Source organism: Pan paniscus, chromosome 8 (genome assembly GCF_029289425.2).
Source record: "Pan paniscus chromosome 8, NHGRI_mPanPan1-v2.0_pri, whole genome shotgun sequence".
In the NCBI taxonomy this organism is placed as follows: domain Eukaryota; kingdom Metazoa; phylum Chordata; class Mammalia; order Primates; family Hominidae; genus Pan; species Pan paniscus.
Window position 1 is genome coordinate 42,709,359 of NC_073257.2, and position 26,679 is coordinate 42,736,037.

The following is a 26,679-nucleotide window of genomic DNA, read 5'->3' on the forward strand; positions in this document are numbered from 1 at the left end:
GGCAGCCGCCAGCTGCGTGTACTAACGTGTCCCCGATGAAGGTGCTAGAACCTCTCACTGGGAGTCAGGGTATCTCTGAACAACATCCTTCCTGCAACTGCACTTCTAAGGGAAGAAAGCTGGGTCATAAACCCCTAACCCCCGACTCACGCCAGCTATTTAAATGAGCCCACTCCTTTTACTGATTAACATGGCAAGGACGCACTGATGCCTTCTAATGAATGTAAAGGCAAGAAGCCACACTGGGTGGCCCTTACTCGGAGGCAAACTCCCTAGAGGGCCATATGCTGACGCTCCTCCCATGCTAGGATCCCACTGATAGAGGACCCTGTCCCTCCACATCAATGATCATCCCGGGAGCATCCCAGGGCCTACAGGAAGCCACCCCTGAGGATGTCGTCACAGGCAGGGACAGGAAGCACTAGAGAAATGGTTCCCCACCCGAGTGACTAGGAGAAGTCCTGGTGACTGCACGCAGGGCAGACACTGTTCCCTCCCACAACGTGAGGCCCTTCCCACCTGATGGGTGGGCAGCCGGACCGGCCTCGGCTTCTGATGCCTCATCTGTACTGCAGGGACAGAATCCTTCCTTTTGAGTTTTCTGGGAGGGATGAAATGAGATAATACCTTCAAAGTGTTATTCATCACTTTCTTGTGGATTCCCTAACTTGAGGAAGAAAAGGTACAGATGGAGAAAAATAGGCTGAGAAAACAATGTCTGTGGCCAGTCCTTGGGGAGCCGGATGAACCTGCAGTTGACACCCAAAGACGGCTGCCCGGGGTCAACGGAACAGTCCAGGCTCGGGGCACGTGCAGAGGGGTGGTTTCTGGCTTCTCATCATACCAACAGGGAGCAGTGTTGGAACGTTGCCAGGAGAGTGGTGAGCGGCTGCCCTGGGCACTGGAGGGGCGGCGTGGGTTTAAAGGCCAACACCATGGCTGTCCAGTGGAACGCTGTCGGCAGTGTCCTTAACTGCCCCTGCCTCTGATGCCTCATCTGTACTGCAGGGACGGACTACACCTTCCTTTTTGTATCCTGGGAGGAATTAAATGAGATGATACATTCAGAGTGTTTAGCACAGTGCCTGACACATAAGAAGCCCTTGTTTCATTTGGTATTAACTCAATTAAAATACATTCTCAATGGAGTAGGTTATCTTGAAGCTCTGTTTGCTTGATCGCCTGGGGAAGGGGGTGCGGGTGGCACACATGAAAGGGTGAAGAACCGAGTGTCTGTCTGAAGGTGATGATTATTTCAGATCGGCATTGTCTTTGTCTAAGCTGTAATCAACAGGCCTTCACAATGCCAGGAAAGAGTGACGTAGCTGACTGTCATCACAAGACGCTGCTCCTCCTGGGGATGGCTGGTCTCTGATGAAGAAGCTACACCCATTTCCACAATATGGATATAGAACAAACCAGTATTTCATTTATTAAAACAAGGCAGGAAGAGAAGCTCTAATCCATTCTCTCTCATGCGTATCTAATAGGTAAGGCAGATTATTTCAGTATTTTCATATTTTCTCTTTAATAAGGACATGTCAGATTTTTACCATGTTAAACTGCCTTCACCAGTGTGAACCACAGAGTGCCATGATAGACATGGAGAAAGACCAGCCTCATTCTCATTTGCCTTTTTCTAGCACCACTCTTGCTTTCATTTACTTATTCATTTATTCAACGAATATTTATGGAGTATTCGCGGTGCCTCCGACCCACGGTTCTTCAGAAGCCAAGATGAGGGCTGTGAGGAGCAGAAAAGGCGGTCACTAGTCATGGGTTTCTGAGAGCCTGAAGGACCCTGCAGCTGGGTCTCTGGTGATGACACCCTAGGGAGGCCGCCTAAAGGCCCCAGGCTCCATAGCTGCACAGCGGCCCACCAGTGACACCCGCAGTCCACACCCTGTCCTTTGTCGAGAACGCAGAGGCACAGCCATCTTTGAGGCAAAGCGGCTGGACCGGAAGACCCACTCGGGTCTCTTTTGGACCCCCGTCTCACATTCCTACCCTTGGTGTCTCTCTGTGGGGCATTTCTTAGCTCTCAGACTCATCCAGTTCTCTAGCTGAAGGCAGAATTCCACACGAACAACTCTCCTCTTGGGGATGGCATAACCAGCAAGACACATGAGGCCCTCGGCGGTGCTGCCGCTGGATCTTCCTTGTCACTCCAGAAGCCTGCACCTCCACACCACTGCACCTCCAGAAGCCTCATGTTCAAAGGACACAACCTGCTTTTTAGTGGGGAAACTGGTGCTGGTAAAAGCTACATGGGGCACACGCAGGAGACAGGACCAGCTTCCAGGCGCTTCTGGAAGTTTCCACACTTACGAACGAGACCAAGGAGAAGGGCATACAGAAGACAGTGAGGGAAGAGGCGGCCTGTGTCTTCCTGGTGTTCATGAGCATGCCAGCCCTCAAGAAAGAGAGGCTTTGCCTCGTAACGAGGTCAAAATACCAACAGCTAATGCTTAGGATGGAAACAAGCAGTGAAAAGGCAAATCGTGTTTGAGGATTTGTAAGTTTGTAAAAGAAGAGGAACATAGAAACAGATGTTAAACTTGAAGCATTCTCTGTTTTTGGAAAACCCTTATAAGCAGGATATGATTTAAGAGAAGCTTTAAAAGACCCTGAAAATGAACTGTTTACCATATCCAGTAGCACTATCTAGAATGGATGTTTACTGATCAAATAGAAACCTCCCAAGATGAGGGCCCCAGACCACCACATCAGAGACTCTCCCTAGGTTGCTAAGTCTCTCATTAGTTAACAACTGCCGCTGATGACAGGAGATAATTACAAGTTATTCTCATGGGTAACTAACAAAAAAATCTTACCAGAATTCCTGGGGCTATGCAGAGAAGAGCCAATTATGGTATAACTTTCAGCTTCAAACCTCTGCTATGTTAAGTGTATTTTACAGCTTCCTCTGATTATAATATTTCAAAGGAAACACATTAAGGAAACCCTGAGTGCCTGATAACAGCCTTTTACATATTTTAATGGTCGTTAAGTATTATTTAGTTTTGGCTACTTGTATTTTAAGCATGCAGTTTCCTCCATGTGCAGATAACACAGTTTTTCCTCTTTGCCCACTTCCTCTTACTGTGTGTGTGTTTGTGTGTGTGTGTGTGTTTCAGCAGGCAAGCTTTGGACATGGCCTGTGAGTCTTTTCCTGGACCACGTCAGTGCCTTTCATGCAAAGCCCACAGCCAGTTTCATCACTACAGTCTGTTAACTGAGACCATTTAGGAGCGGGCTACCATCTAGATGAGCTCTCTGTGGAGTCAACGACTTAAAAAGGGGAAAATGCCAAGTCTTTAGTGTTATTTGTCAAATTGTCTGTGAAGAGAACATGTTTTGGGGTACACAGGGAGTCCCTGTGGCCTGGAAACTGTCCTCACCCGCAGCACCTGCAGTGGGGAAAGCTCAGGCACCCATGCCTGGTCATTCCCTCCTCCCCATCCAACCTCCCTCTCCCTTGTCCAGCCCCTCCCCTCTGATCGGAGCGGGGAGACACCCTAACCCAGACTCAAGCATCCACCGGCTGTCTGAAACTCAATTTTTTCAAAAGTTTCAACTAAGAGATGCGGGCAGTTGACAGCAGTGGGTTCTGAAGCTAAGCCATCAAGGGGAGCAAGGGTGGAGTCTAAGTCTCTGCCAGCCAGAGGTACGGGGAAGCAGAAGCTGTCAGGGAAGGGAAGAGGAGCAAAACAAGTACCCGGAGACGCACACATGGGTGGCAATGGGAGGCAGAGATGGGTGGCAATGGGGGACAGAGATGAATGAGTCCCCAGGGGAATAACCCACAATCCAGGGGGACACCTTCTCATTCCATTTCTAATGAGGCCAGCCAGTTTTTCTCCATTTCCTATGAATGGTCCGTGAATCTCTCCATGAATCCTTACAACGACCCCTCCCTTTCCTTTCAGGTAGGTTCCACTTCCTGCCTCCCAAAGGATCTATGAAGGAGGGAAACTTTACTGCTAGGAAGTCTTCAGCCTGGGGGCAAGGAGGGCCCCTGAGCCAGGGGTCCCACAGTCAGGCTTCACAGTCCATCTGCTGTGCTTTAAACGCTGGTAAAGTTACCAGTCATATGAACGATGGCCCAACATGTTAACATGTAGCTTCAAAAACAATTACTGTCTACTCATCAATTTAGATAAACTATGTATGAAGGAGAACCAACTCTTGGTCCTTCTCCACTACTTGCACCTAAGAGATTTTTAGCAAGTTCACATGCTCCTTTGTCTTTCTTCCCAACAGAATTGTCATTCTTCTCCTGTCCTAGATGCTCAATACTACTTGATCTGCTAATAGTGAAAGCTCAAAGCAACAGCCCCCTCAGCACATTAGGAAACAAGTATCCTGTATGCTCAAAAATCTCATCAAAGCTTCATGTTTGTGTTTTGTTTTTTTTTAAGTTTTACTAGACGTCCCTCGAGTAAGAAAGGGAAAAAGAAAAAAAAAAAAGTAAAAAAATTTTACTAGATAGAGCTGGTCTTTAAATCAGAAACTCTGTTCTAAACTGATACTAATCATTACAGGGTAAGGAACAGTCCTGACCATTCTCACCAGACAATGCTGATATTCCAGCTAAGCCCCAGATGATGGATAATCCTGCCTTCCATGTATGCTCCCTTTACAATGTCCACAGAAGAGCAGTGTTATGTGCATTATCTCGTGTAGACAGGTCAGGATGCAGTCTTTATAGGCCTCTTCAGACAGGAAAGGGACACAGCTGGGCTCTGAGAGCTGTCACACGTCCATGCATGCCAGGGGGAGGGTGGAGGACAAGGGACTGAGAAAAGACCATCCAGCGATGGTAACCCCGGGAGCTCACAGAATCAAGTGCTCCTTTCAAACGATAACAGTCCTTACCTGGGGAGAGCTCAGCCAGGCCCAGTGCTGCTGCAGGGTGGCAGCCCCAAGGCATCTGGCAGCCGGGGGGGCGGGGGAGTTGTGGCTCAAGCTGGGCTCCCTCCATTGCTGCACTGAGCAGCCATTGATGGCCAGTGACATCCTCTGGGCTTTGTGTTGGCTATGGTTTAAATGTTTATTCTGTCTAAAACTCCTGTTGAAATTTAATTGCCATTGTAACAGTATTAAGAGGTGGGACCTTTAAGAGGTGATGAGGTAATGAGGGTTCCACCCTCCTAGGTGGGATTGGTGCCCTTATAAAAGGATGAGTTCAGCCCTCTCTTGTTTGATCTCACTCTCTCACCTTCCACCATGAGATGACACAGCAAGAAGGCCCTCATGAGATACCACCACCTTGACCCTGGATTTCCCAGCCTCTAGAACTGTGAACTGATAAATTTCCATTCATCATAAATTACCCAGCCTGTTACAGCAGCACACATTGGATGAATGCAATGTTCTTCAGTTCTAAGATAATAATATTGCCAACATGCCTAGGTCTCCACTATTCTGTCAGAATAAAACAAATTTTCATTCAGCCCCTGTGGCCTTCCAAATGACCTTGATCTCCATCTTTCCCAGGACATGAGTGGGGTGTTGAGGACTGGCTCAAAGTGTGGGGACACACTTTAAGGCAGCCCTCAACCAAGAAACTGCAGAAGAGGAACCCTCGTGACCCTTCCCAATCACGCTGATGGCTTCAAGTTGGACAGGGCTATCCCGGGCCCCAGGTACCCCCTAGACCGGGAGGCCAGCCCAGCAGAGGTCACTGTGTGGGATGGAGGAGGCAGCAAGACCACAGCTGTGCTTTTGAGTAACCAAAGACTGCGATCTGACAGCACCATTTATTCATCAGATTCAGAATTCACATAAGTCATAGCAGTATTGGCTTTTTTTTTTTTTTAATTTAAGCTGTTAACTATTGACACCTATTTACTTTTTCCCAAAGCACTTTGTTTCTGATGGGGAAAAACAATTCTCCTTCATGCCTACCTTTCTGTTTCCCTCCAATTTTCAGTTCTCTATTGGGCACCTAAAAAAAAAAAAAAGTCTTTCATTTCAACCCAGGGAACCTTGCAGCCAGTCTCTGAAGCTTGGGGCACTGGCAGGGATGTCTGCAAACATGTATGCATTTGCTATTTCTACCCTAGGAGCCAACCTTCAATCCAAAAGCCACTCTACACCATCTATGTGAATCGGCCAATCTCAACAACATGGACAAGAGGCCAGATCTGTCGAGAACTCTGTCATCTGTATGAAAACATCCCAGGGCTACACAAAGCCACTTATCTGAGCCCTTCACTCAGGATGGAAACAAAGGCAGCTTGCAGATCTGATTATGCCGTAGTCCTCAGGAACCTGTTACCACACAAGGGGCTAGAAAGTCCTGAGCGAGTTGTGGATGAGGTTGGTGGCCACACTGCCCACACAGAATTCTAAAGGGGATTCTCCTGCCTCCCACCGTGAGACTCAACTCTGATCCAGCCCCTCAAATTTGAGGGAGACCCCACGTAACCTACATGGTCCACCTGCAGGGATTCCATAGCCCTGTCTTTACTTCATTAGAAACTGACTGTTCTGCTTTTCAACAGTTGCTACAATTGGGGAAAGAATAAATTGAGCACATGAGCATGTATTAAATAACCATATATGCCCTGTACTGTAAGACTCTGTACAAGAAACAAAAGAAATAGGAGACAAGGTACAATCTCAGTACCTTGATATCCAAGTTGGAAGGTACAAATATACTCAGCAGAAAACTAAATGAAGAAACAAAACAAAAACAAGCACCCGTTTGTGTGGTAGTCATTAAGGTTATCTGAACCCTCAGACAACTCACCCATAAGACCCCTTTTCCAGCTCCATGCTGGAAAATGGCGGCCAAGAAAGTGAAGGCCTTGACAGTAGTCGACAGAAGTGTGAGTTCTGAAGCACAAGGTGAAAGAGAAACAGCTTCCAGCCCCTTCTTCATTGTGATTTTCCCCCCTGAGCCTGGCTCCATCAGTGCTAACTCCTCTTGCTCCTCACTGGAGAAGCATCTGACTTGGCAACTTAAACCTGCTTTTACTACGCTGGGCAGAAACGAGGGCTCTCACCTTTGCTTTTCTCCAATAATGTGTTAAGTGCTCTGACTAAAAACAAAATCCTTCCCATTTTTGCCTGAAAACTGTCAACCAACAAGGAAGGTCCTTTGTCTGCAAGGGTGACCTCGAACCATGGAAGGCGAGTTCATTCCCATCAGACTTGCCTGTTTTGTGTGTTTGTTTGTTTTTCTTAAAGAAAGGTCCCTGATTCCGTCTGTGTCCTTTGTCCATATCTAACTGCTGACATGCAGTTACATAACACGCTCTGTAGACTCAGAGCTCTTCCTCCCCAATCTGTGCCTGGTCCCAGTGCACCACTAAAGGCAAACACAGTGTTAGGAAGGGATGACAAAGGTTTCCTCCAGGTGGAAACCGCCTGGGAGAGGGTTTCAGGGCTCCTCTCCCAGCCTGGCTCTGTGGCAAGCTGCCGAAATTCTCTCCTTTTTTACCATCCTGTTCCCCTAGCTAACCCGCCCTCTCTTTTTGTTGTAAGGAAACACCCACAGATGCAGCTATATTCAGATGGGATGCCCACATTAGGGCCAGTGTGTGTGCAAGGAAAAGATAGGTCAGAAGCCAATGGAATGATATGAATATACCAGAAGAAACGTTTTGTTTTACAAACGGAGGGGAATACAGAGCCCTTTTCACTCTCTGTAACCTGCAAAATATTGAATTGTGTTAATAAGAAAGCCAAATATACTGTGAATGGGTGCGTGGTTGTGAAATAGCTTTTACAAAGTTCTAAAATGACTCCTATCTGAGGCAAGATGAAGAGATTACAAGGGAACCAAGAAGCAGAGTCCTAACACATGGCATTCAGCATGACAGAATGTGTTTACTCACTGCTATTTATTGAAGGCCCATTATGGCCAAGCCCTGTGCTAAGTGCTGCTGGAACACCCTGAATATCACAGTGGAAACAAGTGATCTTGGGCTGGGTGTGGTGGCTCATGACTCTAATCCCAGTGCTCTGGGAGGCTGAGGTGGGAGGACTGCATGAGGCCAGGAGTTAGAGATCAGCCTGGGCAACACAGTGAGACTCTGTCTTTACAAAAAATAAAAATTAGCCAGGTGTGGTTGTGTGCACCTGGCCCAGCTATTCGAGAGGCTGAGGTGGGAGAATCACTTGAGCCCAGGAGGTCAAGGCTGCAGTGAGTTATGACTGCACCACTGCACTCCAGCCTGGGCAACAGAGTGAGACCTTGTCTCTAAAAAAGGTGGCCGGGTGCAGTGGCTCACTAATCCCAGCACTTTGGGAGGCCTAGGCGGGCAGATCACGAGGTCAGGAGTTCGAGACCAGCCTGACTAACATGGTGAAACCCCGTCTCTACTAAAAATACAAAAATTAGCCAGGTGTGGTGGCACATGCCTGTAATCCCAGCTACTCAGAAGGCTGAGGCAGGAGAATTGCTTGAACCCTGGAGACGCTGCAGTGAGCCGAGATTGCACAATTGTACTCCAGCCTGGATGACAGAGCGAGACTCCGTCTCAAAAACAAAACAAAACAAAAAGCAAAAAAAGTGTTCTTGTGTCTAATACCATTTCTCCCTCCTTGGCCCTGGCCAAATATAGATTTGAAAGAGTTTACCTACACATCACCCACCGCCAAACTCCTGAGTCAAAAGAAAACGGTGGGTTCACAGTGAAACTTACCCCGCCTCCGAGGTTCTGGAAGCAGAAGTGCTCTGGGGCTCCCCGTGGCCTCTCGGTGTGCTGCGGCGGCTTTCGGAGTCACTCACATGTCCTTTCCCCGCGGACGTCTTACGATGTGCGAGGGCCGCAGGGCCATCCTCATGCCCGTTCTGCAGGCCCTGGCCTGCTCGTGTCCCAGTCCTCGCTGCCTGGCGCCCCTTGGGGTTATCCTCGCGTGATGCCGGGGGGTCTCTTGACAGCTTGTATCCATGAGAGATCAGGAGGTCTTCTACACTGTACATGATGCCTGGGCTTCAGCAAAGCTCAACCACTGGAACCATGGTGGTGGCAGGACCCAGCACTGCAGGACAACAGAGAGCTCTATTTGTGACTAGGTCTCCCTGGAGGTCAGTCTGACACCTCCTCCTCCCGTGGTCCCCCCACCAAACCAGACCATGGCGATGGACACAGCACAGAACCTGCACAGAAAGAGGGGACACAGGGATGGCTCTGCCTGAAATTACTCTCCATTCTATTCACCTAGAAAGTGGGTGTGGCTCTGGCTCTAGAGGATGTGGTGGAACCCTGAGGACCTCACCCTTCGATGGCTGCCTCTGGTAGAAGAGCATGTGGCACCGTGCTTTAAGCAGTGACATGATTAACACTGTCCACCTTCCCCTTGTCCCACTCACCTACAAACAGCAGGCGGAAGGAGTGCGGACAAAAAAAATACAGACCTGGGAGCTGCAATGACTGCTTCATGTTTCTAAAAAGAGAAACCACCAATATCCAGCTTAATCTTAGGACACGCCCCTGCTTTCATCTTGTAGACATACCTTTTGCTCTAGGAGAGAGTGAGATCTTTAATCAACACAGTCATGATACAATTCGGCGGAAGCCATCGAAACAGCAACTGCCAGGGCAGCCACCCCGGGGCAGTTAACTAGCAACCAAAAATAGATTTTAACTCTTTGGGTTCATGATGAGAAAACAACACACTGATCAATCATACACACCCAACTCACTACACAAGCCCAGAGTTCTCTTTTCCTTATGAAAGTCTTTTTTTTTTGAGATAGAGTTTCACTCTTGTTGCCCAGGCTGGAGTGCAGTGGCATGATCTCGACTGCCTGCAACCTCCACCTCCTGGGTTCAAGCGATTCTCCTGCTTCAGCCTCTCGAGTTGCTGGGAATACAGGCATGTGCCACCACGCCTGGCTAATTTTTTGTATTTTTTTGTAGAGACAGGGTTTCACCATGTTGGCCAGGCTGGTCTCGAACTGCTAAACTCAGGTAATCCACCCATCTCTGCCTTCCAAAGTGCTGGGATTACAGCCATGAGCCACCACACCCGGCCTCCTTATGAAACTTTTATGAATCAAATTTCTTCCCAGTAGATCTTGGGGAAAAGTTTTTGCATCTCTCAGCCAAGGATGTCCACACCCAAATCCTGCTATAGTACCTGAATCAACAGCAGCAGCTTCCTCCAGTGTAAGCTGCACAAAACAAGAATACCCACAAAGAAGAATGAAAATGGGCAGAAACCTACCTACAAGCAAAAGAGGGAGAGCCGCCCTGTTTATTCCTACATGAGAACATCTTTCTTCCTAAGTATTCCCTTTGATGATAAGGCGTAAGACGGATTGGTCAGACGGATACACCCACCACTGCTTCTACGGGGGCTGATGGTAATGCTGGCCTGGGTGAGAGACACACAAAAGCCACAAAAGCCAGCCCCATCAAAAAGCTCAGCCAGCTCCAACCCCACTTCACTGGTGGACGGAAATAGAGCCGCTGCAGCCATGGCGAACAATGGCCAGGAAACGCCTGCTGGCCCGTGTGCAGGTGAAAGGAAGATGCCTGCGGCATGTGCTTCCTGTCACTGGGAGCTCTTACTCGGGTCTGTCGCACAATTCTGCTTGCCTGTCCTCACTCTTCATCACCTGCTAGATTACAGTAGGGAAAGTCTCGCCTGTCAGCATGGAGAGTATCAAACTTTGGAAGTTGATAATTTTCCATTATGTCCCTACATTTTATGGAAGCTGACAAGCTCTGGCAGCTACTGTACTAATAGAAAAATCTCCATAGCAACTCTGCCACTCCTGACACTCCTACTGCATGTCTTTCAAGGAGTTGTACAACTTGGGTCATTTGCTTCAACAGACAAAGAAGGACCAGAGAAGCAAGGGTTTGTTCTTTAATTCAACAGAGTAAGTTCCACCATGCGAGGGATTACAGAGGAATGAGATCCCATCACAAGCAAAGGGCTTTAGGAACAGAGTCAGGCTTTAGGGCAGGGTCTTTGGTTTGTTTGATGCTTTATCCCCAGCAACTTGCACACAGTATGAACTCAATAAATACTTGTTGAGAAAATGCACAAATGAGAGACACAAGTGTTTGAGCTAGGTTTTGAAGAATGGTTAGGAATTCATTAGGCAAAGAGCATGTGTTTGTGTATGAGAAGGGGAACTGGCATTTAAAATAGATTATGAGTAGAATTATCCCAAGGGTAAAGAAATGGGGCCAGGCACGGTGGCTCGCACCTATAATCCCAGCACTTTAGGAGGCTAGGTGGGTGAATCACTTGAGGCCAGGAGTTTGAGACAAGCTTGGCCAACATGGTGAGAGCCTGTCTCTACTAAAAATACAAAAATTAGCCAGGCATGATGGCAAACACCGGTAATCCCAGTTACTCAAGAGCCTGAAGGAGGACAGTCGCTTGAACCCTGGAGGCGGAGGTGGCCATGAGCCGAAATCATGCCACTGCACTCCAGCCTGAGTGACACAGCAAGACCCTGTCTCAAAAAAAAAAAAAAAAAAAAAAAAAAAGAAAGAAAGAAAGAAAAGAAATTAATGGCTTAGTAACAGAATCCTGGCAGACTAGAACAAAGTCCCCAGGCTCACTGGTTCAACATCACACACAGGTTCAACATCACACACAGGGTCAGCATCACAGTTAAAGTTAGCATTAGGTCTCACAACACTCAGTTTCTCTCTCTTACTATGCCGGGCTCTTTAAAATAAAAGCAAATTGCACTGTACTCCAAGTGGCCACCGAATACACTAAGGAACAGGCATGTGCAGCACACAGCTGGTTGTGCTACAGTCCATTTGTCAGAATGGCAGAGAAGACATAACCCTCACAAAACACAGATGTGGGCCATTTTCTTCCTGGGGCTGGATAGGTTGGTCCAATATGGTTATGTGTTTGCATGGTAATTATATTTAGCAAGAATATCTTTCAATCGTAGTTAACTGATTCTTCCCTCCCCACCAGCCCAATAAACTCTTCCTCTACCAACTCCAAGGAAAAACCTGAACTATAAACCCAGGATTGCAGCACACATGAAATCTAATAACATCAACTATTCATGACCATCTGTAATGTACTAGATTCTGTACTGGCACACTTTCATTCATTCTATGCTTCCAGCAAACTTCTCGATGTAGACAGGAATGTTTCCATTTTCACAAGAAAACTGAGGCTGACAGTCCAAGGTTACACAGCTTGTGTTAGATCCATGGTTTGAACTGGGTCTGTCTAGCTTCAAAGTTCAGGCTACTAATTTAGGTTCACTCATCTATATTTTCTTCCTTAACATCAAAAAAGTTTCCTACTTTACCAAATAATCCATACACATAAATAAGGAAAGAAAGAAGGCATGGTGGCATTAAAATTAAAAACCATATATTTAAAAGGAAAAAAATTCTCCTTTATTCTCTAGGAGCAGAATGGCTCTTCTAGATGACTCTTCTCACACACCACACACACATGCACATACACGCACACACACGCACACACGCGCGCACACACACACACACGAGTTGATGCCTCACTTGGCTATAATGTCTTGATGGCAACGCTGGTGTTAATGTTTAAATGCTCAGTAATATGATTCGTTCTCGAATACACCATGCAATTGCCTTGTGACCTTAACAGACCTCTTTCATCATTTGGAGTTTTGAGCTTTTCATAAATAACATGGGGCTATCATAAAGCCTGCTGTATGAAACTGAAATGTATACAAACGACATCTATAATAAGTGGGAGATGAGTAACTTTAAAAAAATAAATTCTTAAAGAAAAAAAAAGTCCTATATAGAAATAGCCATTCTTATCTGCAACATTAATAGAATTTGGACTTAATTTGAATAGACAACAGCAAACCACAAATGGGTTTGGGCAAGGGAAATCTGGCAGAAAAGCAGGGGACTAAAGTGGATAGAGCGAGAACAGATGGGGGACCTGTAGTTACAAGTCCTTTCTATTGTAACATGCACGGGGGGCTGGCAGAGGGGATAAGAAAAAAAAGGAATAATAAGAGTAATTTTCAGGAGAAGAAGTACAATGGATTTTAGCCTCAGTGACGAGGATAATGATCATTCCATTAATAGAAATATAGAAACTGGAAATAATTGTTGGTTTGAGAAGATGACAGCTCATTTTATTTTGATTTAACCAACCTAGTCTCACAAAATTCTCTTTTCCCCAAATCATCAAATGGATTTTCATCAAAGATTAATGATTTGTCCTTCCAAAGAACCTGAATAAGACCACTTGCAGTGATCTTATTGCATGGCACCTTTTCAAAGTTCTTTAAATATTAGCTCTATGGTGTCTATTCAAATGGAAGGGATTATAGAATTAGGAAGTTGCTGTTAACGATCCACTGACATTGGGCATGGGGCTGGGTTACCTCCCGCTTCGCTGTTGGGATAAGTGTCTGTTTCTCCATGGTGCACGGTATTTATCTGTGAGGTGAATCAAGCCTGAGTCACTGCACAGGAGGAAAGGAGAAAACCCTTTGGGTCTCAGTCTTCTCCTGAAGGAGTAAAATGAGAAGGCTGAACTAGAGGTTCTTTAGAGTCCTTCTAGCTCTAGGAAGCAGGCCCCTTTCTCTAGCCTATTCTCGCCTGTGATGAGCAGCAGGCATCGAAGTCAGCTGCCCCAGGAAAAAGAGTACAGCTTGTGGCCACGACACAGAACAGGGCTAAATAGGTCATCTGAAGACAGAACCTCTGACCTTGGCCTTATTAGCACCCATGCAGAGGCCACCCAAGAGAGTAGGGATAAATGGCCACCCACTGAGGAAAGGAGTGGGCTAGGGAAGGCAGGCCAGGAGCGAAACATCCAGCAATTCTCCATCCCAGAGTGCGGGTGCTGCACGCTTACGCCAACGTATATTCATCAGGGCACTTGTTTTACATTGGAAGTGCCAGGCACTGGGCTGAAGAATATAAAGACAAATAAGACCCCGTCAGCACCCTCCCTTGCGATGCTATGGTCTAGGTGGTATTATTTCAATTACGGATCTTCTCATCACTAAAGGTTAGGACTGGCAAATGAATGCCATTTAACAGGTACCATCTTCTCCTTCCTTTCCATTTATAAAAATAAGCATTTTAATTCTCATATTTACAGTTATAATGCTCAAGACAGTGAAAGGAAACAAAACATTAAGGAACTCATTAAATCAACCAGAACTTTTTTCCTTTTTAAAATTGGCCTAGAACACAAACTAAAAATTAACTTTAAAAAGAGAGACAAATATACTATTAAAAAGATGAAAAGCATGGTCACCCTCACCTGTAATCAAAGAAATGCAAATTAAACCAAAATGCCATTATTCACTTATGAGATGATTAAAGCTTTTAAAAAGCAATGCTTGTTGTTGGTAAGGGCATGAGGAGCTATAAGGGTTCTCCTGTTTGTGTGTGTATAAATGGTGGGGGGTGGGGAGGGTGCAGGCTATATGTAAATGAAAATGAGTATTTCCCTTCTTAAAAGTGATTAGCCAGGTTCACTGGCTCACACCTTTGATCCCAGCATTTTGGGAGGCTGAGGCAGGCATATGACTTGAGGTCAGGAGTTAGAGACCAGCCTGGCCAATATGGTGAAACCCCACGTTTACTAAAAATACAAAAATTAGCCAGGTGTGGTGGCGCTCACCTGTAGTCCTAACTACCAAGTAGGCTGAGGTGGGAGGATCCTTTGAACCTGAGGTGGAAACTGCAGTGAGCGGAGATTGTGCCACTACACTCCAGCCTGGGTGACAGAGCGGATACTCTGTCTCAAAAAAAAAAAAAAAAAGAAAAGAAAAGAAAAGAATTATTAATATGTAACAAAATCTTTAAACATCTGAAACCCTATGGAATAATCTCACTTCTTAGGATCTGTCCTAATGAAATAATCAGAGATACACACTGTTTTGTATAAGGATAGTATCCCAGTTTTAATTATGATAATAACAAAATTAGACTAAATGTCTAATTTAGTAAAAAAAAAAAAAAAAAATTCTGGGCCAGGTGCAGTGGCTCACACTTGTAATCCCAGCACTTTGCGAGGCTGAGGTGGGCAGACCACCCGAGGTCAGGAGTTCAAGACCAGTCTGACCGACGCAGTTAAACCCCGTTTCTACTAAAAATCCAAGAAAAATTAGGTGTAGTGGCATGCGCCTGTAGTCCCAGCTACTCAGGAGGCTGAGGTGGGAGAATGGCTTGAACTTGGGAGGCAAAGGTTGCAGTGAGCCGAGATCGTGCCATTGCACCTCACCCTGAGGGACAATGAGGCTCCGTCTCAAAAAAAAATTCTGGTGCATCCATATAGTGGACTATAATATGTATACACATACATAAAATTATGTTTTCAGGTATACAACAGCACAGGGAAATGCTCGTGATACCACGCTAAATAATAAAGACAGGATACAGAACCCTAGATTCAATGTCATACCAAATTTGTTTATATACATATGTACTTGAAAAGGGAAAAAACACTGAAAGGAAACATACCAAAATGTCAGCAGAGGTGATGGACTCTGAGTTTTCGAAAAATTTCCTTATTTATACTTTACTGAATCTTATGATATTCTGTCATGAAATGTATTAGGTCCAATCATATGAAATTGTCATTTTGCAGGCCAAAAATAGTCAAATATTGGCAATTTCATATACTTACTATACTTAACTTTATATACTTAATATTAACTTAAGTATATATAACAACATATATAATATCCACATTCTTATTATATAATTTAATATAACAATATTGTTTCATCACCAATCATCATTATTCATAACTTAATATATTAACATATTACGTAACTTAATTAAGTTATATATAACTATTTCATCATCAGAAAAAAAACTTTCATAAATGAAATGCTGCTTAGGTTAGATGAGGAAAATGCATCTTTAAAAATAGGTTAGGTATTTGGAAGCCTCAATGACAATAAAAGAAACATTGAAGAAAAGAATAAATAAGTAGTAAATCACATAAGGCTCTAGTATATGGTACATGTGCCTTATCTGCCAGAGAGACTCTTAACCTGTTTTCAGGAAGCCAAAATCACATGTGCTGCTGAAGAAATCTAATACAAGGTTACAACCAGCATTCTAAAAAGGTCTTAATTAGACATTGTTACTCCTCTAAAAGACCTAAAACTTTTCAGTTGTATTCACTGACATTCCATGCTTAAGATGTAATTGGTCCCTCAATTTGTTGGCAGTTCAGTGTAAATATCTCTTCAACTGACAACATTTAGGTCTAATGCTATGATTAATATATAACAAAGTACTTTCTTTAAACAAGAGGTAAATCACCAAGACATAAAACAAACCAGAATGGAGTATGTTGCTAACTGACACGTAGGTTTTTAATGCTTTCCACAGATTTTTTCCTAAGGGTAGAATTGTGTATTTTACTATGAACAATAGAATTGCTATTTCCCTTTCCAGTCTTAATTATTAAATAACACAACAGTTCCAGTTGAAGTCCTGGGACACCAAGTTCTCACAGACTGCTGTTACCATACCACATGTGTGATGACCAACTCTGCCAAGGCAGTCAAGTTGTTAAAATCTCACAAGATGTAAAAAATTATACTTAATCTGTGAAGTAATCATTTTAGGAGGACATCCTTAGGTTTCTTTAAGGTGACAAAAAACAAATGAGTTGGAAAACTTGTGTCTAAGATCAAAAGGACCTTGGAACATTAATCTTGCTGGGGTGGATTGGTATTAAGGCATTTGTTCAAAAAAAGAGAAAGAAAAAGAAAAAAGTCCCCAACATTATGCACTGAATTTTTTTCCTAAGTATTATCCCTTCTGACTCCTCTTTTTTTTCTTTCCACAACTAATGTGAACACACACACATGCACTTACACACACTCTTTCTCCTGTCTTCTCTTTCACCTCTAAATTCTGTGTCACACAATTATTGCTTTGGCTAGCAATATTTTTATGAGACCTTAAGTACCTCATTAACATTTCTGAAAGATTAGAAGTCATTAAGAAAGGACTCAAACTGGATAAGATTTTTAAATCTTTTGGAATTTTTGGCTATTTGCAAAAATAGCTGTAAAACATCATCATAGGTTAGAGTTTTATTCCCTTATCATCATGTATGTCAAGCTCCACATGTAAAGATACCTTAAATATTCCATTAAACTTACCCTTCTTTTGGTTTTGTTTTTAAATATCTTCAGAATAAAAAAAAGCCAAGTCTTTACCAAGTGTTTGACTTAAATTATTTCATATGATCTTTACATTTCTATGTATTTCCTAAGTACAAAAGTCACGTAAAGTGATTTCAAAAGTAAACACTGCAAAACTCAGTGCTTAAGTAAAAAGGAAAAGTTCCTAGTAACCCCACTGTGCCAAGAGATAACCAGTAGCAACAATCTGGTTTCTGTTTCTCTAACTATTCTTCCTACACAGACAAGTTGCTTGCTTATTTTTTTTTTTTCTTTCCTTCTTTGGAATGTATCTTGGTGCTTCTTCCTAATAGTATCTAAATTCTTTCATTTACATACAGAAAAAACAATCTTTACAGGTAAACTATAAAGACAACCAATAAGCCCAAAACTATAAGGATACTTCACGATCTGATAACAAATCTGCCAGCCTATTGATTTAACCAGGCTATTCCCAAGCATATCTATAGAAAGTTGTTGGGAAAGATATTTGGTTATAGATAATCCAAATTTTTAACAAGACACCTTCAATTCAAATCAAGATAATTGAGGTTTTAGTATCTGGGGGAGGGGTTCCTGTATTTTTCTAAACACCATTTAGTGTTTAAAGCATATATCAAAGCCCAACACCTCCCCTCCCTGGGCTGCTGGCGTTTGCAAGTCAGTGGACCTCAACATTCCTTCCATCAGCAGGCCCTTGAAACAAAGCACAAGAGCAAGGTTTTAATGAGAGAGATAACCCTTCTCATCCAAAGGAGGAAAAACAACATCTGTTAAAAACCCAAGTAAACTGCAGTAATGGGTTCAGCAATAGGCCCAGAGGACTTCAGAGAGATAGTCTTTGCTTATCGAAATAAAAAACACAATAGAACAATTGTTTCACTCCAACGCTCTGTGTTCTAAACGCTCTCCAGATTAATTAGCATGGAGTTTCGCCAAGCTCATTAAAAGAAAAACTAAGGACTCCTAAGGATGACTGGTGTTTACTGTCCTCCCAAACTGGCCAGTGAGAACTTGGGGGAGCCACAGACTTCTGGGCTTTCTGTGCTGATAACATTTCTAGGATTTATTTTTAAATTGCATGTTAAAAATTAGACTACAAGAATCTTTTCATATTTACTTTTTTTAAGTGAAAAAAATTGGTCCTTATTTATTTTCCTTGTGTACCTCCAACCCTGTTACATTTTATAGCTGCCGAACAATAGACCACAGGCTTCTGGAATCTGTGACCACTCGATGAGCTATTTGATAACCCTGATGACTTTGTCAAGTCGTCCAGAGCATGTGGACACTCAGGCCAAACTTCTTTTTTCCCCGAAACAGTCTTTCTCCACCCACCCAAATCCCCTAATTCTCCTGGGCCTGCCAAGGGCCTGACCTTCCAGTCTCTGCAGCAAAGGGTGAAGTTTTACAGGAGGAAGGCCCAGCAGATTAAAGGCCTCTGTTCAACAAATATTTGCTCGCCCACTCCAGGCGGAGTAACAGTTTCTTACATGCTGCATGCCCACAGTGACACTTAGAGACTTCAGGAAGCTTGTTAAGCTGGTGACTAAGAATTAGACACCTAATGTCAAGGTAAATAATTAAGTCCCAATCCACAGACGTTATGGAAAACCAAACCACTTTAACAAACTCCCAATTTCACACGAAAACCAACACAAGTCCCATGAAATAGAATCTGCATATGATTTCCAAAAAAGCCTGTATGCATTCTTGCTTTGCCGGGTGGTCTTAAAATTCTAAAATGAACTGACATTCCCAAAGTTTTACCTGTACAGCCCATGACCCTCAGTTCACACCATGCAGACTGCCTTTTTTTGCCAGAGCATTTCTGGCTGCCCGAATCCTACCCATCAGGCCCCTTCCCCCACATCCCTGTATTTTGCAACCCTAGCCCTCAATCTCTGGGTTATCTATTCCTTGGAAATCTGAAAAGACAAAAGACCGGAGAAGGAAAACAAGTTGTGGGAGAAACATCACATTAAACTGTCAGGACAGGAAACCCTGGGAGTTGTGTGGTCTGCACCGCCCCACCCCTCTCCCCAAGACTAAGACCAAGCTACTAGATTTGGGGAGGGAATGAGGATACGGGAGGCGGGTGGAGTGCGTGCGGGGGTGGGAGAGTGGGTGTAGGTGTGGGGAGGTGATGTGCCCAAGCTAATTCCCCCAAGGCCTCTCTACTCCTTAAGCGCGTGGATGACCAAACACCAGGGCATGCCCAGGTAGCGCTGGCCTAAAGTTCTCGTTTTTATTTTTTTCTTCAGTAGTGAAATCACAGCTTCTTTACAAACGCCCAGAAGAATCCCAGGCGCTCTGCTTCTTGACGGGAAGCGAGAGGGGCGCTTTTTAGCAGCTAGTGCTGGGCCCCACTGTGGCCAGGGCATCGAGGCAAACCCTGGCATTTTGGGGGTGAACGGACCCCGACTGGAGACGGGGGATGTAGAGGGTGCCCGCGGAGATCTGAGCGCAGAGACCCTGGGAGGGCGGGTTCCAGATCCCATAAATGAGATGATTAACGGGATTTACAGCACTCCTAGGCGGGGCTCCTGCCCTTCTCCCATCCCACGCGCAGCCAGGAGCCGGGCGGCCCTGGGCACTCGCTGGGAGGCAGCCGCGATTAGCGCCCTAATCCCCAGCGCCGACCGCGCAGAGACCGGAGCGGGAGCGGGGCCGCGGCGGGAGCCCCCCACCGTCCCGGGCAGTCCAGACGGCCGGGGCAGCGTGGGAACTGGGACCTCGGGGACCCAGCGCGGCGGCTGTCAGCTCTGGGGTGAGGTCCGCGAGGTCTGGGCGCGAGGGCGCGGGAGGGGTTGGTGGACACAGGCTGGGGAGGGCGACTTCGAGAGGGGAGTGAGTGACCCCAGCCCCCCAGGCCCTCCGCGCGCCGAGGGGCGACGCGAGCGCTAACGCCAGCCGCGGCCCGCGGTGCCCGCCCCGGGACCCCCGCGCTCCGAGCGGGGCACCTGAGGGGAGGGGACGCCCCTCCCGGGCTGGCAGGCGCCCTCCACCCCGAGGCTGCCGGGCTAGGCACCGCGCGGGGGGCCCAGGCGGGGCTGCGACTGGGGGTGCAGACATCCCCCACCGCCGGGGTGGCTGGAACCGGAGCGACGTCCCAGCTGGAGAAGTTGGGGGGAGTGCGGGAGGCTGCGGGTGAGGCCCGCGAAGCGCCGTGGGAGCGGCCCTAATGGACGGTGGGAGCCAGGAGGGTTAGACGCCGGGACTTACCGAGCGGCTCCCTCATGCCGCCTCGCGCCGCCACCGCCGCCGCTCCGGCCGGCCGGGGACCAGCGCGACCCGCCCCGCCTGCAGCCGCCGAGGCCGAGCATGCCCGGAGAACCGCCGTCCGCCCCGCCCACCGCCCGGGCCCGCCCCGCCCACCGCCCGGGCCCGCCCCGCCCACCGCCCGGGCCCGCCCCGCCCACCGCCCGGGCCCGCCCCGCCCACCGCCCGGGCCCGCCCCGCCCACCGCCCGGGCCCGCCCCGCCCACCGCCCGGGGCTGCCTCCTCTGCGCTGAGGGCGGTATCCAGGCCACGAGCTTCCTAGGCTTTTGGGGTCCGCCTGCGTGGGTCGCGCAGAAGGCACAAGTGGGCTGACCACCATTCCCTCTTTTCTTGTCACTTGGGTTTGGGCCACGTCAACCCTGTGGAAATGTCCAAAGACACACACACTCTCACAGATACACACAAAGCAAACATATTCATATCACACAAACACACAAAGATGTATGCAAACACACTCATATACACCCACACACAGATGCACACAAACACACTCACAGGAAACAGGCGCACACAAACACATATACAGGACACACAGGTGCACACACAGTCACAGACAAGTGCACACACACTCAAATACAGTCACACGCAGGTGCACACAGACACACCCATATACAGTCACGCACAGATGCAGCCAAACACACTGACACATATACATACATACATGGGAACACAGTATGGCTATACACACACACACACACAAACGCACCCACATAACACATCGATATTATGAAGAGCAGAAAACAGTGATGGTGACAACAGCTTGGGATTTACTTCTTTAAAAAAAAAGTCTGAAGGAGTCTGGAAGCCACCTTCAGATCAGCTGGCTCATACTCTCCTGTGGCAGAGGAGGAAACTGATGACAGGAGCAGGATTTGCCTACAGGGCAGGGGTAGGAGGAGAGATAGGAGGAGGTCAGTGGGAGAGTTCAGACCAGAATGAACATTTGGGGTCATTTGGGTAACCCCAAACCCACTCCATATTTCTCTTACAGCGGGAAGGGGCAGAAAGATTAGACTGCTGCCTGGGTCTGCTCAGGGCGAACGTTTTCATAATTTTGGAAGGCAGACAGAAGACAAAAAATGTGAAATATTGCTGATGCATTGGGGAGAGACAGGGAATGTTAGTTAAGTCCACCCAGACAAAACATGGATGGCACAGCAGACTGGTGACCTTGCCAAATTAGTTTTCAGAAAACTACTTAGCCACATCATGATTTTAGGACTGTATTTGCTGTCGAAACACCAATAACTAACTTTTTTTGCTCTATTACCACATCTGAGCCCTTCCTATCTATTATTTCTTTTAATCCTCATCACAGTTTGATGATATGGGCACCACTTTACAGATGAGGAATGGGCTCAGGGACGGGCACAGATGGCAAGCTGCAGAATCTAGACAGAAGACAAAAAATGTGAAATATTGCTGATGCATTGGGGAGAGACAGGGAATGTTAGTTAAGTCCACCCAGACAAAACATGGATGGCACAGCAGACTGGTGACCTTGCCAAATTAGTTTTCAGAAAACTACTTAGCCACATCATGATTTTAGGACTGTATTTGCTGTCGAAACACCAATAACTAACTTTTTTTGCTCTATTACCACATCTGAGCCCTTCCTATCTATTATTTCTTTTAATCCTCATCACAGTTTGATGATATGGGCACCACTTTACAGATGAGGAATGGGCTCAGGGACGGGCACAGATGGCAAGCTGCAGAATCTAGCCCAAGACCCTTGCTCTGAACCACCAGAGCAAGGTCATTTCTTTGTTCTCTTGAATCGTATGTTCCTCATGGTTAGTAGCAACGTATAATCTAACACAGCATAAAAGCTAAACACACTATTGCTGGAAAAGAACGAACAATGTAATTGAGTGTTGTATTGTGCATTATCAGGAGTGCGTGGGAGGAAACCAGATGGTGGCGATAGGAGCAGGCAGCCTGATTAGGGGCTCGAGAACCAGGTAGCTCAGGTCCCGGGCTTGGCTTCTCTGCCACTTTCTAGATGTTGTACTTTACTTCTGTTAGCCTCACTTTCCTCTCTAACAAAGTGGGGGTAATGATGGTTTGCATCTCATAGGAGAGTCATGAGAATTCAATGAGATGATGCCTTCTTATCACTTAGTTCAGGTACATGTAATAGTGAAGAAAATGGTGGCCGGGCGTGGTGGCTCACGCCTGTAATCCCAGCATTTGGGAGGACAAGGCAGGCGGATCACCGGAGGTCTGGAGTTCGAGACCAGCCTGGGTAAGATGGTGAAACCCCATCTCTACTAAAAATACAGAATTAGCCGGGCGTGGTGGCTGGTGCCTGTAATCCCAGGTACTCGGGATGCTGAGGCAGGAGAATCACATGAACCCGGGAGGTGGAGGTTGCAGTGAGCCAGGATCATGCCACTGCACTCCAGCCTGGGCAATAGAGTGAGACTCTGTCTCAAGAAAAAAAAAAAAAAAGAAAGAAAAGAAAATAGTAGCTACTACCATTAACACTTGTACAGCTACTGCTGTTTGACTTGGAGCCACCAGGGAAGACTTTGAAGGACAAGTGGATTGTGGCTAGGGAGAGACACAAAGTCTGGGAAAATAGGATTCGACAAAATTTAAAAGATAGAAAAGGAAATGCAGAAGTTTTTTTCTTTTTTTTTCTGGGGAGTCACAGTTATTAACAGCAGTGATATTACTTCTTGTCAAAAAAGCATCATTCGATGATGGATTTCTTCAATGACTTATAGAATTCCTGTTTCTCCTCAATTTGCCAACTCAATGAAATAACTTTGTCCTGGGGTGGAGCACCTCTATGTGCCCAGCATGGTGCAGACACCTAGGGAGCCAAGTATTCCTGCTAGAACATTTATCAGTCAGTGAATTGAGATTAGGATGTGTTTCCCCACAGAACAATGTCATATTGTTGGGTTTCTAGGTTAACCCCATGGAAGTTTTATAATGTACCTAAGGGCTGTAGAGTTGCAAAACAACAGAGTAGAGTTGCAGTAAATCAGAAAACAACACTGATTCAATGCTAGGAGCTAAGCTAAACCAAACCAAATCAAGTTTAATAAGAAATTGTATTTTAGCAGAAAGGCTGGCAAAGGCAGATTCAATTAGGGGAATGTAATGGGATTGAAATACTGGAGATTCTAGAGAAGATGACTTCACAATTTCAAGATGCTTGTGGTTTCTTGACCCTGGCTCTTTATCCTAACATCCTCATTTCAAAATGTTTGGCTTCTGTCTTTCCTCAGTACTGATGTATCCCTAGCCCTGCTCTAATGTTTTCCTGGCATGACTAAGGCCATTTCAAACAAAGAAGCAGAATGAAAAGATGGGGAGAGAAGATGGTGGTGAGGCTGTGGATGTGGGGAGAGGGGCAAGCAGAAAGGTGGAAAGCTTTTCTAAAGATATGGGAATAGAATTAACAAAGAGGAAAGAGGGTGTATTATTCTATTCCCATGCTGCTAATAAAGACATACCCAAGACTGGGTAATTTATTAAGGAAAGAGGTTTAATGGACTCACAGCTCCACATGGCTGGGGAGGCCTCACAATCACAGTGGAAGGCAAAGGAGAAGCAAAGGCGCGCCTTACGTGGCAGCAGGCAAGAGGGCATGTGCAGGAGAACTACTCTTTATAAAACCACCAGATCTCATGAGACTTATTCACTATCACAAGAACAGCATGGGAAAAACCTGCGTCCATGATTCAATTACCTCCCACTGGGTCCCTCCCACAACACGTAAGGACTATTACAACCCAAGGTGAGATTTGGGTGGGACACAGAGCCAAACCATATCAGAGAGTAAGGTTGAAAAGATGCATGAGTATGAGCAGGTGATTAATCATAAATGTAGGAAGATAATAAAGATAAAAGGTAATGAGGAAAATCCACTGGGCCAGTTTCCACACCGGTCACCAGTACATGGACAAGGGATGGTGGGCAAGACGTGAGAGAAACCAGCCTAACCTCCTAATTCCCTTATCCCTACCCACTCCCACTTTCCTGCAATTTGGGTCTCTTGCTTCCACTTACTTGATCTTGGGAGATTTAAACACAGGAAAAAAAAAAACTCGCTTATGTGATGTAAAATATAAACTATGATTGAAAACAGCATTTAACATGAAGCTGTTAGAAGTCTGGCACAGCCCTGGGAGCATGTGCCAGGATCCAGCCCTGGATGCCCAATGTCCCCGCCTTTCTTGAGTCCTGAAGAAGGGATTTCACAGACTCAGGAAGGAACTTGGATTATTGAGTCATTGGGCAGATGTGCAGTAACCAGAGAAATAATGTTTAACCGCCTGCTTAAAGAAAGAAAAAAATAAAAGCCAAGATCTTGTTTCTCTAACTTACTGCCTGTTCAAGGACCTAGAGCAACCCTCCTCCCTCCCTGCTTTAGGGCCCTTCTCTGTAGACTGTAAGGTTTCCTTTAGCTGATTTAGATATTGATTTTGTTTTTCTTAGTCTGTAAAGACACTACCAGTTCTCATTTTTTAAAAGATTAACGCTCTTTTAAAAAAAAAAATTTGTTGTCTTCATTGACACATAATAATTGTACATATTTATGGGGTACAGTGTGATGTTTTGATGCTTGTATACATTCTGTAATAGTTAAATCAGGGTGTTTAGCATATCCATCTGCTATAGTTTGAATATTTGTTTCCTCCAAAACTCATGTTGAAACTTAATCCCCAATGTGGCAGTGTTGAGAGATGGGATCTTTTTTTTTTCTCAAGATGGAGTCTTGCTCTGTTGCCCAGCCTGGAGTGCAGTGTCGTGATCTCGGCTTACTGCAACCTCCGCGTCAGGGTTCATGCAATTCTCCTGCCTCAGCTTCCTGAATAGCTGGGATTATAGGCAAGTGCCATCGCGCCCAGAAAATTTTTGCATTTTTAGTAGAGTTGGGTTTTCACCATGTTGGCCAGGCTGGTCTCAAACTCCTGACCTTGCGATCTGCCTGCCTTAGCCTCCCAAAGTGGTGGGATTACAGGCGAAAACCATTGCGCCCAGCCCAAGAGATGGGATCTTTAAGAGATCATTGGATCCTGAAGGTTCTGCCCTCATGAATGGATTAATCTATTCATGGATTAATAGATTAATGGGTTAATGGATTAATGGGTTATCATGGCGGGGAACTGGTGGCTTTATAAGAAGAAGAAGAGAGACATGAGCTAGCATGTGAGCATGCTCAGCCCCTCACCATGTGATGCCCTATACCACCTTAGGTTGACTCTGCAGAGTCCCCACCTGCAAGAAAGCTCTTACCTGATGCAGCCGCTTGACCTTGGACATCTCAGCTACAAGAAATAAATTTCTATAACTGTAAAAAGTAAATTTCTTTTCTCTATAAATGACCCACCTGCGGGTATTCTGTTATAAGCAATGGAAGGACTAATACGCCATCACCTTATACATTTACCATTTCTTTGGGTTGAGAACATTCAAAATCCTCTCTTCTAGCAATTTTGAAATATACAATACACTTGTTAGCTGCAGTTACCCTTCTGTGAGATAGAACACCAGAACTTATTCCTCCTAAATGAAACTTTGTACCCATTGACCAAAAAAACCCCACGTTCTCTCTCTTTTTTTTTTTTTCTTTTGAGATGGAGTCTCGCTCTATCACCCAGGCTGGAGTGCAGTGGTGTAATTTCGGCTCACTGCAACCTCCACCTCCCGGGTTCAAGCAGTTCTCCTGCCTCAGCCTCCTGAGTAGCTGGGATTACAGGCACGTGCCACCACGCCCGGTTAATTTTTGTATTTTTAGTAAAGACGGGGTTTCACCGTGTTGGTCAGGCTGGTCTCGAACTCCTGACCTCGTGATCCACCCGCCTTGGCCTCCCAAAGTGCTGGGATTACAGGCGTGAGCCACCGTGCCCGGCCAAAACCCCACATTCTCGATAAAACCTTGAGGTCTCTCTTGTTGGCTTGTTTTAGAAAGTCAGGCAATAGTGGTTACACAGAAACTGGCAAGGATCTTGTGAGGATAGAGAGTAGATTGGTGGGTACCAGAGGCCAGGAAGGGTGGGTTTGGATAAAAAGAAGCTGATTAATACATACAATATACACTTAGAAGAAATAAGACCCGGCATTTGATACATCAGTACAGTGTCTATAGTTAACATTAACCAATTGTTCATTTCAAAATAGCTGGAAGAGAATACTTTGAATGTCCCTAGCATAAAGAAAAGATAAATATTTAAGGTGATGGATGTCCCTATTACCCTGGTTTGATTATATGAATTTATCAAATTATTACATGGATCCTGAAAATATCTACATCTAATATGTAT

The 26,679-nt window shown here is 45.6% G+C and overlaps 1 protein-coding gene across 7 annotated transcripts in view; it reads right to left on the reverse strand.

Moving 5' to 3' along the window:
* The window catches only part of JCAD (junctional cadherin 5 associated), a 102,575-nt gene that overhangs the window by 25,728 nt on the left and 50,168 nt on the right, over positions 1–26,679 (reverse strand). For 5 of the 7 annotated variants that reach the window (XM_055092574.2, XM_055092575.2, XM_055092573.2 and 2 more), the window contains one exon: positions 8,658–8,997. In XM_055092574.2, the coding sequence (XP_054948549.1) occupies positions 8,658–8,938 (281 nt within the window). In that variant the 5' untranslated portion in view covers positions 8,939–8,997. Of the gene's footprint in view, positions 1–5,910; positions 5,951–8,657; positions 8,998–20,338; positions 20,464–26,679 lie in introns of those variants that run through there. The other 2 variants (XM_034930217.3, XM_055092577.2) reach the window with 2 other exon arrangements.